This window comes from Haliotis rufescens, unplaced genomic scaffold (assembly GCF_023055435.1).
Source record: "Haliotis rufescens isolate VD_foot unplaced genomic scaffold, xgHalRufe1.0.p SCAF_7, whole genome shotgun sequence".
NCBI lineage: Eukaryota > Metazoa > Mollusca > Gastropoda > Lepetellida > Haliotidae > Haliotis > Haliotis rufescens.
In genome coordinates, this window is record NW_025964361.1 from 11,864,353 (window position 1) to 11,884,867 (window position 20,515).

A 20,515-nucleotide genomic window follows, 5' to 3' on the forward strand; every position below is an offset into this window, starting at 1 on the left:
TGTAAGTCGCTCATGTACATGGATGATTTATGGCCCGGAAGGATCACCATACAATGATCCATTCATCTTGGGGCTGACAAGTTCGAGATCGTCTCCATTAGTGAAACTATTTAAAACATGCTGCATTTTACAGGCTTGGCTCAACACTTTTCCATAATTTTCTTTGTTCCAATTTTTTTACTAATGACTGAAGTATGTTTTTTTCCCTTTCGTATGGCAACTGAATAATGTTTCTAATTATACGTGTGATAGATTGTTCCATCATGCTTCTGACACTCTCACTGTTCTGAATCCGTGAAAGCGTGGGCGAATCAGGTTTCTCTTTGTTTGTTTGTTTGTTTTTTGTTGTTTAACGAGGCACATAGAAATATCCCAACTATATTACGACGGTTTATAAATAATCGAGTCTGTTCCAGACAATTCAGTGATTGTCATCATGAGCATCGATCTACGCAGTTGTGATACGATGGCATGCATCAATTAACAAAGTCAGCGAGTCTGACCACCCGATCCCGCTAGTCGCCTCTTTTAGACAAGCCTAGTCGCCTTCTTTGGCGAGCATAGGCTGCTAAAGACCTATTCTGACCCGGATCTTCACGGGTGCAAAGCAGTATGAGTAAAGAATTGAATACTTGTTAGCTTTAGTATTCAACTTTGCAAATAATATGAACAGAGACATCCCGTCTGGATACGAACTATAGCAGTCATACCCTAGATTATTGGAATACCGTGCACACTAAGCCGCCATTGTGGACAACCAATCTCCCCTTTTTACGTTCGCCACATGATTTACCAGCAAAATTGTTTTTGTGATTGATTGATATCAATATCAGTGGTTGATATCATGAGCAACGCTCACACGCCGCTAGGGTACAATGACATGCAATCAACCAAGTCACCGAATCTGACCATCCGATCCTTTTTGTCGCCTCGTGCAACAAGTAAGGGTTCCCGGGATCTACTCCGACCTCGAATACCCCCAGGCTTGAACGTGCTTCAGGGCATTGCCAAATAATAGTATAAATAAGTATGTTTAAACTTATAATATATAATATATATTTATAATATATGTAAGTTATATATGTAGGTGCGTTATTCTTTTCTACTTTCTCATTTCATTTTTCCTTCTAACGCCGTTAGGACGTATCTTCCTCAATATAATATTCTTATCTGATATGAGTGAGTGAGTTGGGTTTAACGCCGCTTTTAACAATATTCCAGTTATATCGCGGCGTGACAGCTTAATGTGGGAGGAAAGCCCGAAGTGATGCAGGTCTCAGACGTTTACCACTTCGGTGAAACCCACGAGCACGGGTATGGTGCTGACAAACCTAGAAAAATAATCGGGGCGAATCGGGATTCGAACCCACAATCATAGGTTTCGGGCGCGCTCAAGGGTCGCAACTCTGCATGCAACTCTGCACACGCACTCTGGGCCACCCGTGTCGCCTTTTTCTGATATGATAGAGAATTAATCAGCGCAAATGCAAAACGACAAACGCCATTGTTTCCCGGATACAAAATAAACAACAGAACAATGTCCTTCTCTCTTCAAAAGTAATGATTGGTTTGCGTGAGGAGAGGGTAGAGTGTCATTTGTCAGTACACCAGAGAAAACCGTAATAATTGATGTCTAAGTTAATACATCACAAAATAAACAAGGATGTCCTGCTCCTGTGCTCTGTCGTGCTTAAAGGACATGCTGTATTGCCTTTCCTGTTCTGTAGACGTTGCGTGTGTGTGGGTGTTGTTTTACAACGTAATCTGCGACATTCCAGTTTTGTCATGGCGACATGGAAACAGTCCCGTCTGGGTCAGGCCAACCAGGGGATGACAGCATGAACAACGACCCACGACGACAGCAACTATGAATCAGTCAGCGATGTCACACATTGTAACTACCCGATGCTTATTATTGTATATATTTTACAAAAACAACATTCCCCTTCAAATATATTAAATAAAAAAAAAATCTTTTTTAATGTCACCTGAATGTTATTCGCCAATTCTCGTCATAAAAAATATATGAGACCACGGTAATAAAAATCCCTGTCGACCTATGAGAATGAAACGGGGGCAAGGTAATAAAAATGTTTGTTTTTTCATTACCGATACACAGGTACATAAATGTATATGCCAAAACAATGGCTATCAACCCATTCCGCTAACACTACCCGTGACCCCATCGTGACCTATTTACACCCGGGGCCATCCGGAGAGTCGTTATATGATCTGTACTGCTTACTAGTACATATGTCTCGTATTGTCTGGTTAGGGCGATGCATTAGACATATATCTACACGCAGGCGGAACCGACAGGTAAAACCAGTCACGCTTTGCTAATTCCATTAATCCGGGTGTGATATACGGGAGGGTCGACACCTGGAATGTCTGTCTGACTGGGGTCATTATACTGAGAGTAATGTTACATTGAAACGTAACAGTATACATGGCGGGGTTTAGCTATTAAATATGAAGGCCTCTCGCGGATAGGGGAAGAGGGTTGGTCGGCATGCTGGAGTGCGCAAATTAATGTCTGCTCATGTAATATGTTCAAGCAAGTTTGTGATTTAATGCCTGGACCGAAAAGCCTGGTTGTCATCGTTCGCAGTAATCTGCGCCATGGAGAAGTCACAGTGAATAGGGGGCCATCCAATCTTCAATATGGTGGCTTTTATCACAAGCTATTAAGATTGGGATACCCCGGGCAGAGCCTGTCAAAAGTTAGCTTTTAATGAATGTCGTTACAATACAGGATTGTTTTCCAGGAAGACTTAATATATTCTGCCATACCAAACTATGCAACGATAGTTAAGGGGGAATAGTACATAACATAGGATTCGACTAGCCATGAGGTAAATACCACAAGACAAGGCACGAAACACGACACAACAAAACATGACAGAGCATGAAATAAAACACAATACACAAAATAAATCAAGGAAATACACAAAACATAAAATAATTTTTTTTTAAAAGAAAACAAATGCTTCATAACATAACAGACGCATGACATGACAAGTGGAGAAAGATGACACGACAAGTGAAACACGACGTGACAAGAGGAGAAACACGACGTGACAAGAGGAGAAACACGACATGACAAGAGGAGAAACACGGCATGACAAGAGGAGAAACACGGCATGACAAGAGGAGAAACAGGGCATGAGAAGTGGAGAAACATGACGTGACAAGAGGAGAAACGGGGCATGAGAAGTGGAGAAACATGACGTGACAAGAGGAGAAACGGGGCATGAGAAGTGGAGAAACATGACGTGACAAGTAGAGAAACATGACATGACTTAAAAAAACACGACATGACAAGAAGAGAAACACGACATGACAAGAGGAGAAACACGACATGACAAGAGGAGAAACACGACATGACAAGAAGAGAAACGGGGCATGAGAAGTGGAGAAACATGACGTGACAAGTAGAGAAACACGACGTGACAAAAGAAACACGACATGACAAGAAGAGAAACGGGGCATGAGAAGTGGAGAAACATGACCTGACAAGTGGATAAACACAACAGAACAAGTGGAGAAACACGACAGAACAAAAGGAAAAACACGACAGAACAAAAGGAGAAACACAACAGATCAAGGGAAGAAACACGACATGACCAGTGAAGAAACACGACAGAACAAAAGGAGAAACACAACAGAACAAGAGATGAAACACGACGTGACAAGTGGAGAAACACGACGTGACAAGTGGAAAAACACGACGTGACAAGTGGAGAAACATGACGAGACAAGTGGAGAAACACGACGTGACAAGTGGAGAAACACGACGTGACAAGTGGAAAAACACGACGTGACAAGTGGAGAAACATGACGAGACAAGTGGAGAAACATGACAGAGCAAAAGGAGAAACATGATGTGACAAGTGGAGAAACACGACGTGACAAGTGGAGAAACACGACGTAACAAGTGGAGAAACATGACAGCACAAGAGGAGAAACATGACGTGACAAGTGGAGAAACACGACAGAACAAAAGGAAAAACACGACAGAGCAAAAGGAGAAACACGACGTGACAAGTGGAGAAACGCGACAGAACAAAAGGAGAAAACACGACGTGACAAGTGGAGAAACACGACGTGACAAGTGGAGAAACATGATGAGACAAGTGGAGAAACACGACGTGACAAGTGGAGAAACATGATGAGACAAGTGGAGAAACATGGCGTGACAAGTGGAGAAACATGGCGTGACAAGTGGAGAAACAGGACGTAACAAGTGGAGAAACATGATGAGACAAGTGGAGAAACATGATGAGACAAGTGGAGAAACATGGCGTGACAAGTGGAGAAACAGGACGTGACAAGTGGAGAAACATGATGAGACAAGTGGAGAAACATGGCGTGACAAGTGGAGAAACAGGACGTAATAAGTGGAGAAACACGACAGAACAAAAGGAGAAACATGACGTGACAAGTGGAGAAACACGACGTGACAAGTGGAGAAACATGATGAGACAAGTGGAGAAACATGGCGTGACAAGTGGAGAAACAGGACGTAATAAGTGGAGAAACGCGACAGAACAAAAGGAGAGACACGGCGTGGCAAGTGGAGAAACACGACGTGACAAGTGGAGAAACATGGTGAGACAAGTGGAGAAACAGGACGTAACAAGTGGAGAAACATGACAGCACAAGGGGAGAAACATGACGTGACAAGTGGAGAAACAAGATAGTACAAGAGGAGAAACACGATAGAACAAAAGGAGAAACACGACAGAACAAGAGGAGAACACAACATGACAATAGGAGAAACATGACGCTACATGTGGAGAAACATGACGTGACAAATGGAGAAACACGACGGAACAAGAAGAGAAACACAACAGATCAAGAAGAGAAACATGACGTGACAAATAGAGGAACATGACGTGACAAGTGGAGAAGCATGACAGGACAAGAGGAGAAGCAGGACATGGGGGAAAACAAAAGAATGCCACATGGCGAGAAGAAACCGGCTGCCAGACATATTTCTATTAAATCTGATTCCTACACAGTTCCTTGATTTATCTCCATACAAGGTCGGTATAATTCAATCCAATAGTTCAACTCTATCTGTGCCAATGTGTGCTATATCTGTATGCGTGTACTACAAGAGATCACACAGTGCCAGGGTTGCCGAATGGTACACCGTTCCATCAATACTTTAGACCATATGCACTCTGTATTCCGCAGCTGCTATTCAAGCGTGTTGGGAGTGCCAAGTCCTCAGTGAAGTGCGAGACGTTTCAAATTGTCAATCAAAAAAGTGTTTCCACACAACAAAAATATTCCGTGGAATGTCATACATGAGCCCAAGGCAAGGAAGTCATGTATAGATTTCACTGATAGACTTCACCCACAGAATGTAATCCATTATCAAGCCCTAATCAGGACAATTTGTTAATGTATTTATCAATGAAAAGTTTGTCAGACTACCCGCGGGCGGGCCCTATATGAAATAAACACCCTCGCGGGGACAAGCGGTACCCTTTCATCCTGTATATTTCAAATGCTTGAAATACCACTGACTAAGACACAGCACAAACACACGTAGTTCTGTTAATAATCACACTCGCTCAACCCATGTTGGTTAACGCTTGACCCAGATACACTCGCCCCCGCACCCACAAAATATGCCATTCATACTTGTACATTTCATTCAAGGCTTATGGATGCGGTTGTACCTCCAAGATCCCTTCAATAGTTAATATACTCTTCCAAGGATACTGACTGTACGGTATCTACACACATGGAATGTGACAAATATATGACGAATTTTCTATTGTGGAAGCTGTCAAATCGGATTAAGGGATTAACATCCGTGCTGGTGAATCAAAGTAAGTAGGCGCTCTGAGTAAGAGTCCAATATGAAACATTAATATACTCTACACTGATCCGACTTTGACTGACACTAATAATTTGTCCTGCTTAGCTAACCATAATTCATTAGTAATAACTCATTGGTAATGAACGATTAAACGATTTGTTACTCTGTAATTTCAAAGAATATCTAATTGATGAGAGGCGATTTTTTACATTTATGGTCATGACATGATATCAAAGTAAGAAATTCGTGTTTCGATTTTTGTTTAATTTAAAAATTGATTTTCCCGGTCGTTAATCAGTTTATAATCGCATTGGATGCAAATTCATTATTAGTTTTTGAAAATATTTCAAAATGGAAATTACATAATAGATGAATGAAATGAAATTGATGAAATTGATCATTAATGAAATTGTTATAAATATCCTGTAAATTCAAATGCACTTAAATTCAACAATCTTTTCTAAACAAAACATAAGCAGAGTTGTTTCGTAGTAGGAAGAGGGGCTGCACGCGCGCGTGCGTTCGTGCGTGCGTGTGTGTGTGTTTGAGTGATTTGTGGCGCGCGGGGGTGGGGAAGTGTAAGTTTAACAAAGTGAAGTTAGGGGTTTACTGTGAAGTGCGTGCCAAGGGGGATCGATGTACACGTTGCAATGGGGTGCGACCGTACGACTGATAAGATACTGTTTTACGCCGCTGGTAGCAATTTAATAATCAGAACATGTCTGGGGATGTACTTACCCTATATAAGAAGGACCCTGGCCCAGTGTGTGAACTACTCCGTACTACCGATACATTAACACAACAGCTGGGCCGTTTGCACAGTGGGTAGTGCGTTTGCTCGCCATGCAGTTTCTCTATCGTTGGTACAATTTACGATGATCGTAGCTTGTGGCCTCCCCCGTCGAGACACGGCTGAGAAAATCATTTCCAAGTCATGTAAACTCGTATACGCTCTCGCTCTAAACGAGACGGGGTGATCAGGTGCTGGTCCTCGAACCCTTGAGTGGCAGACTTTACCTGTTACCGTTTGTATTCGTTCTTGTTGATTAGTTACGACTATGTTCATGCCTCCAAAGAGACGCAGAAAGACCGAGGGGACATAGTCAACGTGATACAATATGTTACTGAGATGTTGGGTCGCGATGACACAAACCCATGACCACCCATCCTACCCTACAGCATAACGTTATGGTGCATATAAATAAATAATTCTTTAAATGAATAATCGATAATAAAAAAACATCAACCAAAATCCTCGCCTTTGAAATTGAATCACGAAATATCGAGATGATTACTTAAAAAGATAGCCGCATGTGTTTTGGTACAACAAATCATCCTGGGGATAAGAAATATAAGGTACAGTAATGACAAAAATTGCAAGGTGCGCTTTGGAAAAAAATATCCATTCTCGTGGCGATTAACATGCTCATTGGGTAGGGTTTGATCACGTGGTTGCAATCCGAGTGAGCGCGACAGTCAGGTGACTTCGAGCGGGGAAATTAACAGCTTTGATTGAAATCACGCGAAAACCAACACTTATTATGTATAAACAGTTACTGATTACCGTAATTACATAGAAACAGTGTCACGGGTACACACTGATTATTAATAACAACGTCTAGCCCGAACCTAAATGGGTCAACGGCCCGGAGAAACAAATACCCTCTCCTTAATACAGGAAGCTATAGGTTGTGTATTGCGTCAAAGAATCGCATACATTTTAATGATTCGTCTTACTCTTTTGAAAACATTAATACACTGCCTTGCCTCTAACAATGTCTCCTTGTTATCATGTAAGCGCGTTTACACGTCTGTTTCAATATTTTGTTAAGCTTCTCGTCACTACAAAGCTTTGATATCGCTTTTGATAATGATATGTGTATCGTCGGTCTGTCAATGCGTTTACTGTCGACCCTTCGGTTCAACTACAAGGATTCCTTTTCAGTGCAATCCTCATTTACTAGAAGTGAAAAAATCGTATTACATTTTACGTTTTCGTCAACACTCCAAACAAAACACACACGCCTGTTTTTTTTAAAGTTTTATCAATACGTGCGTCTAGACTATTATTGCAATCTGGATCAACATCGCGCGTTATCATAATAGACCCTCTAAATAAGGAAGGGTAGTTAATTCCAAAGCCCTTTTGAAACATGAATAAGATATTGAAAGTGGTGACATATATGTTGCGCGATTAAAAGAGGGCCTCACACATGTCGTCAGACAGCCGTTGTACGACACCCACTTCCCACGTTAACTGTATGACGAAAGTTTGTTGGGTGAGCGAATGTGGTTTTCAGTCAACTGTAGCGAGTGGCACTGAGCCGTGACATGAATTCCGCATGTCCCCCAACACGTGGGGCTGATATTGACAAAGACGAAGTATTGACGACGTCAAGCCCTAGTTTGTTCACTTCATTGTTAAGCAGTTGATATTTCTCAAGATGGTACTAACTCCACTCGACGGGTCAGAAGTGCAATGTTCTGAATACAAGCAGGATTACACATGTAAACTACATGTACGTAACCCTGTGTACTTAATGTATGTTTGTTTGTTTGTTTGTTGTTTAACGCCGTACTCAGCAATATTCCAGCTATGTGACGGTGGTCTGGAAAATAGTTGAGTCGGGACCAGACAATCCAGTGATTGACATCATGAGCATCGATTGGGATAAGATGACATGCATCAACCAAGTCAGCGAGCCTGACCACCCGATTCCCTTAGTCGCCTCTTACGACAAGCATAGTCGCCTTTTATGACAAGCATGGGTTGCTGAAAACCTATTCTATCCCGGATCTTCACGGGTCGTGCACTTAATGGATCAGCATGGTCAGACTCTGTGACTTGGTAGATTGTGTCATCGTAACCCGGTGGCCAGGATCTGTACTCACAATGTGGCTATTGTTGTCTGGCACAGGCTCGATTGATAATAGGACATCGTCATATTTCATTTGTTTGTTTGTCGTTGTACGTCGCATTCGGCATTATTCCAGCTATATGACGGCCGTCAGGAAATTATCGAGTCTGGACCAGACAATCCAGTGATTGATATCATGAGCATTGATCCACACAATTGGGATACGATGACATGCATCAAACAAGTCCGCGAGCCTGACCACCCGATCGCGTTGGTCGCCTCTTACGACAAACACAGTCGCTTCTTATGACTATATGGGTCCTATTCTAACCCGGATCTTCACGGGTACCCCGTCGTATACATGCTAATATATCGCTGTGTGCGGCGTTAAACAACAAACAAAAATACATGTATACGCGATAAAAAATGGAAAACCTCTCACACACGATTAGCAATAACACTATAACATCTATGTGAAGGCAGTCTGTAATTGATCTAGCCTGTACTGAGTCAGATAATCCAGGGGTTGATATCATGAGCAAGGCCCACAAAGTCGCCTCTCGAAGCGAGGGTAACACCTAGGGAAATATTTTAACCCGGAATCTCCACGGGGTGTGGACTGAATGAAAATAGCCATTGGAATAGAGAATGGGTGTGGCTGGCTCGTCAGAATGAAGACCCGGTCGATTCCCTCGTGGGTGCAATGTGTAAAGCCCAATTCTCATGTTCCCCAGGGGGCGGTCGGGTAGCCTAGAGATTAAAGCGTTCGCTCGTCACGCCGATTACCCGGGTTCGATTCCCGACATGGGTACAATGCGTGAAGCCCATTTCTGGTGTCCCCCGCCGTGATATTGCTGGAAAATTGCTAAAAGCGGCGTAAAACCATACTCACTCACTCACTCACTCATGTTCCCCAGCCATGGTGTTGGTGGCATATTACACTCACTCACTCGCTCACTCAACAAAACAGTACTTCTTCTTATCACGTAATAACCTCATAAACATTCAAAGCAAAGCCGATTGTTTGTTTATATAAAACATTTGCTTATCCCCAACAATCTGTAATCTTGATCACTACAGTAATCTACAGGTGTTATGGTTGTGTAATACCAGCTAAGCGTTACGGATTACAGGATTATCTGAAGGCAATACGTCCTGGTATTATCCGAAAACATTGCATTCCATAATCGACACGCGCCACTGAAACAAAATCACACCTTGACAGCTTTCACACGTGTCATAAATATTTGATCGCGCGGACGTCGGGGGAAACAATCTTGTGAATGCACGTTTACTCAATGAAATTAGATATAAATGCACATTTCAATCACATTGAAGTGGCGTGTATTGAAATACATATCCATTGTTTGAAAGTCTTGCGATCGCTTAATTTCCGGACATGTTCAGCCTCTCATATCAATCGTGAGTGTGTGCATTGGTTTGTGAAGGTTCAGCTGTCAAGACGCGAAATAGACCGAGAGTAAAAGAAATAACATTCTGCGTGCGAGCAAGAATTAAACATGGCACGTCTTCGGATTACACGACGCTAGGTGCTCAGAAAATTTACGATTTAGAATAAATACCGGCTTCGCAAAATTTAAATTCCTTGAGAGAGTTTTAGGGTTCTTCTTCAGCCACGTGCCATATAAATTACCCTGTATATTTCGCTGACATTGCTGTCTGACATTGTGCAATAGATTACCAATATGTCACTTTGACATAAGGCTGTCAAGTGTCGTGAACAAAGAAGGGTGAAGTTTTCTCTGAAGTGAGTCCATCCCTATTTATCTATGGTAAATAGATTCATATCACTGCCTGTGCCAACTAACAAAATGCAACCCTACACGTAAAACACGGATATAAATTAGGCCATAATCGCGGTAAAAAAAATAATCGCTTTTCAGTAAGAGGGCACTGACATTGTTATAAAGTGACCTTTTTATCGCATGTGTTAAACTTGTATGATGGTTATTCTTCAAATAGATATGCTTAAATTACAGATATTTCATGGATATTTTTCAATTTTTCAATTGATGCGAAAATCGATTGCTTTTATAGTTCTTTTTCTGTAATCAAGTCGTGTATATTCCATGGATGAGGGAAGTTTCTGCCCATTGAACACGTCAGTACTGACCGAGCTTGTAATTAATAAATACAAAATCATACCAGTAATTAGCATTGATCTGATGACAGACTCTAACATTCGAATGTAGAAATAGTAATATTCACATATTCATACAAATAATTTATCACACGTAACAACATACGTGCACGTGGTTTCAACAAAGGCGACCAACATCGTGACCTCATTTACCGTTAGGTGACTTTATGTACCGTAAACTGATTATATGTACATTGTACGTGATTAGAGGTTGTTTTCACGCAAACCCGTTGACCGTTACAACCCGTTTCTACACCTAATTTGAGTAGGTCACACACCAACGTATCAAAGCAGACCGTTATAGTCGACCACAACAAAGCCCAAACCGTATCGGTTATTGTTTTGTCTGGGGCTTCTGTAGACATAACAACATGTCACATTGTCACGTATTATACCAAAACGCGTCACCAACGGGACATATAAGTTGTTCCATCCAAACAAAGGATTAAGTCTCGTTTCGCATGGACCGTGCGTGCATTCCTCTCTTGGCCGCACAGCTTTTCCCCAGATATCACAGTGGAGGAATCAGTCCCCGGCTTCATTTGCACCGCTTAAAAGCGGGTTGTCAGCAGCTAGTGGTTTTCTCAGAGATTTGAAAATATACACGCGTTATATTACGGGGCTGCACGTCTAAAGTTATTTGGACATATGCTTGTCAACTGATGGTTATTTGGATTGTTGGAATAATAATTTGTCAGTTTCTATGATACTAATGGTGTTATAGAGCTCTACCGATGTTTCAATGATAACAATAATATAGTTAATTTTATCACAGAGATGATCTTAAGTATAAAGATGCTAACATTAATATCAATAAAATAAAATAACAGTATGGTTTAGGGAAGAGAATTTATGGATGTCAACATCTTTATTATGAGGAACACAACGTTTCGGAGTGTATACTTACTTACTTACTTAATAACTTACTTACTAACTTACTTATCAGGAGAATAATAAACGATGTGTTCCTCATAATAAAGACGTTGATATCCATAAATTCTCTTCCTTATGTGATTCACCTCTAAATGACTTTCAAAAACTTTGTTTAGGTTAATCATCGGGAAATGAAAATGATGTTTTAGCAAAGTTGCCCAGTTTCATGTTAAGACAAAAAAGAAACACATTCATAGTCACATGACTTCTTACTTTATCAATACGTATGTCGGACTGGTTCTGTGTATCACAAGTTGTTTTTGTAGGCATGGGTAATATAAGTTGTATAATATACGTATTATATTGCCTGATTAAATGGCGGAACAACGCGAAATCGATGATCTAACTGGACATTGACAGAATGCAGAATGACAGAGCTGACACCGTCATTTGATCCGAGTGTCAGAGAATTGTAGATGACATTAACAGTAAAATATTCATTATTACATTACAACCAGTGAAAACCAATTTACATGTCACAGACGATATTTGTGACGCCATACCTGGCATTAATTCTTCAAATTAACTAGTTGTACTCAAGACTGAGAAAATACCATATTAACCATAAACTTAGTCTGCCATTTAATTCTTGAATCTGGGCGAAATATTCATTTTGTTAATACTGGAAACTTGTTTAAACGTTGGCGATAGTATTTGGCTACGCTTTTTAGATCAGCTGATCGATACATATATCTTTACAGTCATCAAAGCTGTTCAAGGCTTACTCCATACCGAGTCTGCGACAAGCTTTTAAGGAAGAACGCGAGTAGTGGCTCTTTTTTCATATTCTTAGAAAAAAATTGTCAGAAAAATCGATGAAGACGTTGGTTGTTACGTTCACTATAAAACCGTCGTCCCGACCTTATTGGAATATTTGTGACCCAGCTGAAGGGATTCCTTTTTCTGACCTCCCTGTCTAACCCTTCCTAATTACGTACATATTACGCAAACACTGCATACTCGGCTGATTATTAAACCTTTGTCACCACTTAGTCAAGTCAATAATTATCTGTCAATCATTGACAAAGATACACGGAGAACCTCCGCGCAGCCAATCAGAGCGCGGCTGACGTCACAAGCCCACCCCTTTGCGGTACTCTAGTCTTTGTGGACGGCGGTGTGTAAAAATAGCATCGTAACGTTTTCAATGGAAGCCTCCTCCGTGTGGTAGCGAGGTGTCTATGTTGTGTATAGGGGTGACTTGGAGGTGTTTTTGTTTGGTACATACTAAGGTTTTAGTGCAGATTTGCTGAATTTCTCTCTATGTGAGAGAAATCGTACCAGAGCTAATTATGCATGGAGAGCATATCGCCACACAGTCGGTGGTTCGTTCGATCGTGTGTCGGAAGCCCGGTCGCTCTGAATGACAGCCAAGCGTCGGCATGAGCGGCGGAAAATATTCTGATCTTGGATTATAACAGGATTTCTGACAGAAGTAAGTATTGTGACATGTTCTGTATGGCTCGAACAGTCTGTTTGTGAATTTTGGTTGTGAAATATTCCCCATACGACGTACATTCGCCATGTGGGTTATAACCCGTTGTTGTGTTTACATATCCGTTCTCGCCACAATATGACTTTATTATACACCGGGAGGGCAATATCACCGGGATTTGGTTGATATGCAGCAAAATCAGTTTTGTAAAGGCCCGTGTTGGTAAAATACTGTTCGATAAGGGATATCTGCATATTGCGCGAGCTTGTGTGAGACTGGTAGGCTGAGAGCTGTCCGTATTGATTTCTGTCATGAATGGCTGTCTATATTTCAGCCCGTGACCTGCGAGGAGTGAGGTCGACTAGAGCAAGGGGACAAGACCAGCCCAAGGCGGTCACGTTGCAGACGGGCCCGACCCCCCTCTCAACCCCACCCCACGATCAGTACGCGATGTGGGGCCTGAAGTGGAGTGTGCTGTGAGAACAAGCAGTCTGCTTAGGTTTAGGGTCATCGAGAGCAGTGGAATGGTTTGTTACCAGGGAGATAGAATTGTGTCATACTGGAGATTATAATGCGAGCCGTAACGAGTTATTGTTAACCGTGATGTTAAATTTGAACAAGTGAATTACCCTTGGACTGGTGTTACACCAGCGTGTTGTGTTATGCCTGATCTACGTTGTGTCGTCTGCTAGCCAGGCGGTTTTCGACGAGTTATGTCGTCTGCTCCCTGCAGTATCAACATGACCCAAAGTCTTCTGCAAGGAAAGCGGTTCTTTTGCCGTGAGTGGGCCTTCTCCAAGGTGAACCATTGTGTTGAACATAGACCCTCATCTAAGACCTGTGGGGCGTTAATTATGGGGGGTCCTGGGTGTGGGAAAACCGCCCTATGTTGCGAGCTGGTGTGGCCGACTGTGGTTCAAGGCAAACAGGCGACACTGAACAAACGCTTGCTTGCTTACCACTTTTGCCAAGCAAACGATATTGAGACCTTGTCTTTGGTCAATTTTATTCGCAATCTTGTCGATCAATTGTCAAAATCGGACTTACTTATAGGCTACAGAGAAAAGATCCAAGAACCGTCTATACAAAGATTATTGGAGCCCTCGGAATGTGAACGCGATCCTGATGAGGCTTTCAAACAGGCGGTTCTGCATCCACTGTGCGCAATTGACCCGCCGAAAAGCACGTTATTCATGATTGTAGATTCTATAGACGAGTCGTATTTGCAGACAATCAATGATAGAGTCAACTGTAGCAGAACCCTAGCTGAATTACTTGCAAATCACCACCCTTTATTCCCCGAATGGTTACTCCTAGTGTGTTCCTCTCGTAAACAAAGCAAATCAGTAACTCGAATGTTCACAGGCTTCAGAAAAATTAGCCTGGACGATCTTAGAAAGTCTCACATTGTTCGTGATGTGCAACAGTACATTCTGTGTCGACTGGACCAAGAGGAGGCCCTCCGGCAACATTTGAGCAAGGAAACAGCTGAAATGCTAAACCAGCTTCACATTAAAAGTAATGGCTGTTTCCTGTACTTAGAGAAAGTTTTGGACGGAGTGGCAGAGAACTTTATAATGTTACGTGAAATTCGAGAGATCCCTGGCACACTTAACGGGTTGTATCTCTGGCTAAGCCAACGATTGTTTGTTCGGAAGCAATTTGCTAAAATACAACCAATTCTAAACGCCATTTTGGCGTCCCGTCGGCCGATGACACAGGATGAATTATTCTCATGTGCCCAGGCTTGCTCGGGAAGTTTAAGCAGAGAGGAGTTTGACAGACGATTGCGGCTCATGTCAAAGATCCTCATTGATGGTAAAGAGGGGACAAAGATACTTTTTCACCACAGCTTTGCTGAGTGGCTACTTGACGTAAAACACTGTACCCAGAAATATCTGTGCAATGCTAGTGAAGGCCATGGGATGCTCGCTATGCATGCCACTCGCAACGCGCCCAATCTCACACCGGCGGAAGTTCAGGACTTCGCTTTACATCTGGTGAGGACGAACTTTCAGGCTCCCATCCAACATTACCACATAGTACAGTGGTTGCTCTTATCTGGGGCGAACGTCGAAGATAGCTTGTCTGTAGGCCTCCCTAAAGATCAGAAAGTTCTCAAACTTTTACTGGACGCTGGGGCGAAGATGCCGTCTAATGAGGTTCGCCCTAGTGGTATTACTGAGCCGTCGGCGAAAGATGAATCCGAGTCGGTGAAAGACCTTCAAGATATCGATATTCCTCTTGACCAAGTGGACAGCAATGGCCGGACGCTGCTTCACACCGCTGCCCATCAGGGCAATCTGCAGGTGGTTAATTTACTCCTGACAAAAGGGGCTAACATAGAAGCTATTGATAAGACAGGCCAGACTCCGCTTAATTTGGCGGCCAGGCAGGGATACGCCGAAGTTGTTGAGGTCCTGCTTAAGGCTAAAGCCGAGGTCGACCACGCCGACAACGACGGCTGGACGGCGTTGAGGTCGGCGGCCTGGGGTGGACACACCGCTGTGGTGGGTATTCTACTGAAGGCTGGAGCGAAGGTTGATCATGCTGACAGTGATCAGAGGACTGCCCTCAGGGCAGCTGCATGGGGTGGACACGAGGACATTGTTTTGAAATTGCTCGAACACGGCGCGAATGTAAACAAAGCTGACAACGAGGGCAGGACTGCTCTCATTGCGGCAGCGTACATGGGGCACGTGGAGATCGTGCAACATCTTTTGGATTACCAGGCGGATATTAACCACGAGGACTGTGACGGTCGGACGGCGTTGTCAGTGGCAGCGTTGTGCATTCCTGCAAGCGAAGGACATGAGAAAGTTGTCAGTTCCCTGTTGGAAAGAGGGGCTGAGGTCGACCACCAGGACCATGACGGCATGACGCCGTTGGTCGTCGCCGCCTACGAGGGCCATAGCGACGTTTGTGAGCTTCTGTTGGAGTGGGACGCCGACGTTGACCACAGCGACCACAACAACCGGACAGCATTGTGGGCAGCAGCGTCTATGGGTCATGCTAAGGTGGTTGCTCAGCTGCTCTTCTGGGGTGCGGCTGTCGACCACATCGACGCCGAAGGACGTACCGTATTGTGTGTAGCGGCAGCACAGGGTAGTGTAGCCGTTGTCCAACAACTACTGGACAGAGGTCTGGATGAAATGCACCGGGACAACTCGGGATGGACACCGCTACATATGGCTGCATATGAAGGACACACTGAGGTGAGTTTATTGTGATTAGTACGGTAGTCATATATCCATTGACAAGTGTCACATCTGCATTTGATTCTAACATGTCTCATATGATGGCTGAATGGCTCTCCAATATTTTGAATTTGTGTCTGTATTATGTGTTTTTGGTAAATGGATGCTTCAATTGTCGATAGTGCATTCACCGGCTGGTGTTTTGATAAGGCTCTCTGCCAGTGTCATGGACGTGTGTCACGCAGTCACGGGTTTCACTGTATTTTCGCGTGTGACTCAACTCGCTCGCACATCCAACAACTGCATTAGGGTTGTAATATTTTCAGATTTCTATGCCACCTTTGTGCCTTAAAATATTTATACACGTTATTGACCCGAAGCCAAGTAAAATGGCTACCATGCATAATTAACCACCACGCTGAAGCATCTCTTCGATAGATTCATCTTTTGAACAGGTCGATCGCCACCATTTCAATGAGATATACAATATACATGTATGTATATACAATACCATTCAGTAAGTGGCATTTTGGTAATTTGTTTTAGTGGTATAGTTGACAGTTGCGCAGTGAAGAAACGCTAAGATAAAATATCAATAGTATTGTCTGGAATATGTTTCCTGTTTCCGATGACTTAAGCATATTTACTGTAGCCTGAAACTCACCCTATGAAATCTATTTACCTTTATACTTGAAAAATACTCCTGCCCTACAATTTATCAACAAACAGCATTTTATTGTAATATTTACATTCTATAGATCCAAAAAACTCTTACGACATGGCCAGTAAGCCCCGTGGAATATCAAGCTGGTAATAATGGAGTCGTTCCAAGTAAATATGAGCCCTGAAAGTAGGTTATGTCGGGTTAACATATTTAATATTTACATAATATGTTGTTTGTAGGTTTCTCGTGTTTCATAGTAAGTTTTTTTAAAGGTTCCAAGCTTAGGGATGGTCAAGTTACTGTACCATTGTTCTGGTTCATGCTGCATTTAAACCACGAGTTGTAAGAGATATTATCGATTATTCTGACGATGATGTTGCCGTCTTCATAAGGTTAGGTAACTGGCTTTGGTTTGAATATATTACCCAATCTTCGCCTTAAGCTATGTTTAAAGAAATGTCATCATGTTTTCTGCTACATATATGCTTTTGCAATGTCTATTTTATGCATGAAATAGAACTTTAACATTAAGTTTAACAGATTCGATAACAGTTCAGTTTTTGTGTGTCGTAAGAAAATAGTTTCTGTACAAAAACTGCCATCAAATCTTGATCAGTGTCATTTGACACTACCTGTTCTTATTTTCTGACAGTTAGCTGAATATGTTTCTTTTAATAATTTATGAAACGTCGTGTGAAATTTCACGAAGTTTCCTGTGTCGTTATTGGTCAGTAAATAAAAATATGTACCCCCTATATATATAAGTAGAGAATCATGTCATCGATCCCAACTGCGTGGATCGATGCTCATGATGTCAATCACTGAATTGTCTGGTCCAGACGCGATTATTGACAGACCGCCGTCGTCTAGCTGAAATATTGCTGAGTGCGGCGTTAAACAACAAAGAAACAAACAAAAATCATAATCAGCTCTTGAAAATACACTTATCCACAACAGTATTACATTACTAGTTGTCTCAAATTATACGAAAACCCTCGCTGAGCAAGTGTACATAGGTATCACGTAACAGGGTTTGGGTATAAGGTGGTCGTTAACATTCAAAGGCATCGGGTGCATTTGAGGTTATTGCCCAGGAGCTTGTGGAAGTCGGCAATGCCTTTACGAACACGTGCGCTTTTGGAACAAAAGTTGTCGGAGAGTTATGTTGAAGGGTCCCGTTTGAGATACGTATCATATTGTACCCGAATAACACGTGTTGGCGATTTCATATGCACTTGACCTGATTATGAAGTCGTTTTCAGGGCACTGGGTCAGAACGTCTACCTGCACGATGAGCTCTGTTAATTGAAGCTACGCGTAGACCTTTGGGTGATAGAGTTAATACTTATACATATTTAAGTAAGGGATAATCAGTTGTGTGGTGTCAGTTAATGTAGTCGAGGAACGGATAATAACACATGTGATGCTCAACTGTTTGGGTGGTCTGTTTGTTTGCTCGAATATCGGACACGGAAGAATGATTGGGATTACGTTTTAGGAATTGGTCAGACACGTCTGGATAATACAGGGAATGTATAAACTTATACTAACGCAGTGTATTTAATTATAATTGTATGATTTTATCATGCACTTTGACACAAAACGTTCTGTTTTACTATTCGTCCTTTACGAGATCAAGAATCCAACGTCAGCGATCCAAATCAGGACTTCGTTCAATTTCGCTAATGGACATTCTGGGTCGACTATCGCAGGTTACAACCTGATGACTGACCTATCAGCGTTCCTGCAGCACTAAAACATATTCAAATACTTAACGCCTGCAGCCAAAATGTAACGAAATGTCGCACATAATAATATAATCGTCATGAATTACCAGATAACCATTTTGCAATTAGTATATGCGTGATTTTAACGCGCAGGTTGGACTCCCACTCCAACACCACGGGTTAATAACATTTTTTGTGTTCACTCTTTCTTGTCTGTTCAATGTCAGAAATCGATTCGATGGTGGTCGCCATGGCAATGCCTCGGACGTCTAAATTTTAGACAGTCGAAAGTGACTGAAGAATAAGGGTAATTCAGAATCTGACAAACTAAACCTCATGTTTTCTCAAGATACTGTCTTCTCCTTTCAACCCGGGGAGAACTAATGGTAGCCTCAAATCAATTTCATCTCTGGCGAATCTATTTCAGTATGCAGTTGGCATAAGGGTGTTCTATTTATTTACTGAAGCCTACTGTCTGTTATCGGTGAGGTCGTGTTCTCCTCTTTACGATAAGTCTCTATAGCGAATCCAGACACCTGCCTTCGATGTGGTCTTGAGTTACCTGTGGAAAGTCACCTATTTTAACCTGAGCACACTAATACATTACAGAATGGGTATAAAAACTAGTTTATGGCACATAAAGTCATTTGTCGAGCAATGAAATGACTTTTCATTTGGGTACTTGTTCATCATGATGGTAATATGAGATGAGGATTAGATTTATAGACATAATTAATTCTTGTTGATATTCCTTTATTTTATACTTGACAAGTTTCACTGCAATGCATAATAAATTTTTGAATTATTTCCAAAATATATTTCAGAAAATTTTCTATAAATTTTTTTTGGTCACATTTTTGGGTAATTATGTTGCAGAATGTAAAGGCCATGTAACATGTATAAATTATTTTATGATTTGAGATATTTAAGTTTAAAGTATATGTTGGCTACTGAGTGAGTGAGTTAAATTTTACATCTCATCAACAATAGTGCAGCCACATGTTATAGGGAAAGGGGATTGGTCTTATGACTTATCATATTTTTCTGCCCCCTCCCCATTTTACGGAACATTTTTTCATGCCCCCCTGTTCCTGAAATAAATGACCAGTCCCTAAACAGAACTGTTATTTATGCCACCCCAACCCCCCTAGTTGATATATTTTGGCCACCCTTTTTTTACTGTGTCATTTTTCATGCCTCCCCTTAACCTCACCCTCCCCAGTCCCCAGTATTTAAAAAATATGTTCTTGTATTTATTGGTTCACTATAAGTAAACATGGGTTAAATTAATTGTTTGTATTGTACAAATTTATCTGTCAAGTAATTCCTTTCAAGGAAGGAATGGCAGACATGTTCCATGATGCAATTAATCATTATGTTGCGTGCTTCCATAGAGCATGAAGGCACTGGAACCCAGTTCTATATTTGGAAGCCATGATGTCACTGCTTGGACCAGGTGTGACTAATAAAGTTCTGGGACAGCATCAGGTTATTCAGCACTAGTTATTTATCTTTAATAGAAATGTGTCATGCATGTATTGATCAGGGGGAACATGAAGAGGAATGCATTAACAGGTACATCAAGAACTGGTATATCATGAACTTATATGTCGGTTTTATGTGCCTGAAAATACATTGGACTCTGATTGGAATCAGGGGGAATTGGACTATTGGAAGGCCCAAAGCATAATTACTAGAAGCATT

General features: G+C 41.9%; 1 protein-coding gene across 2 annotated transcripts in view; it reads left to right on the top strand.

Moving 5' to 3' along the window:
* The first annotated feature begins 12,887 nt into the window (after nucleotides 1-12,887).
* The window catches only part of LOC124114845 (ankyrin repeat domain-containing protein 50-like), an 80,265-nt gene continuing 72,637 nt past the window's right edge, over nucleotides 12,888-20,515 (top strand). For both annotated transcript variants that reach the window (XM_046475635.2, XM_046475634.2), the window contains exons 1-2: nucleotides 12,888-13,223; nucleotides 13,558-16,438. In XM_046475635.2, the coding sequence (XP_046331591.1) occupies nucleotides 13,937-16,438 (2,502 nt within the window). In that variant the 5' untranslated portion in view covers nucleotides 12,888-13,223; nucleotides 13,558-13,936. The remainder of the gene's footprint in view (nucleotides 13,224-13,557; nucleotides 16,439-20,515) is intronic.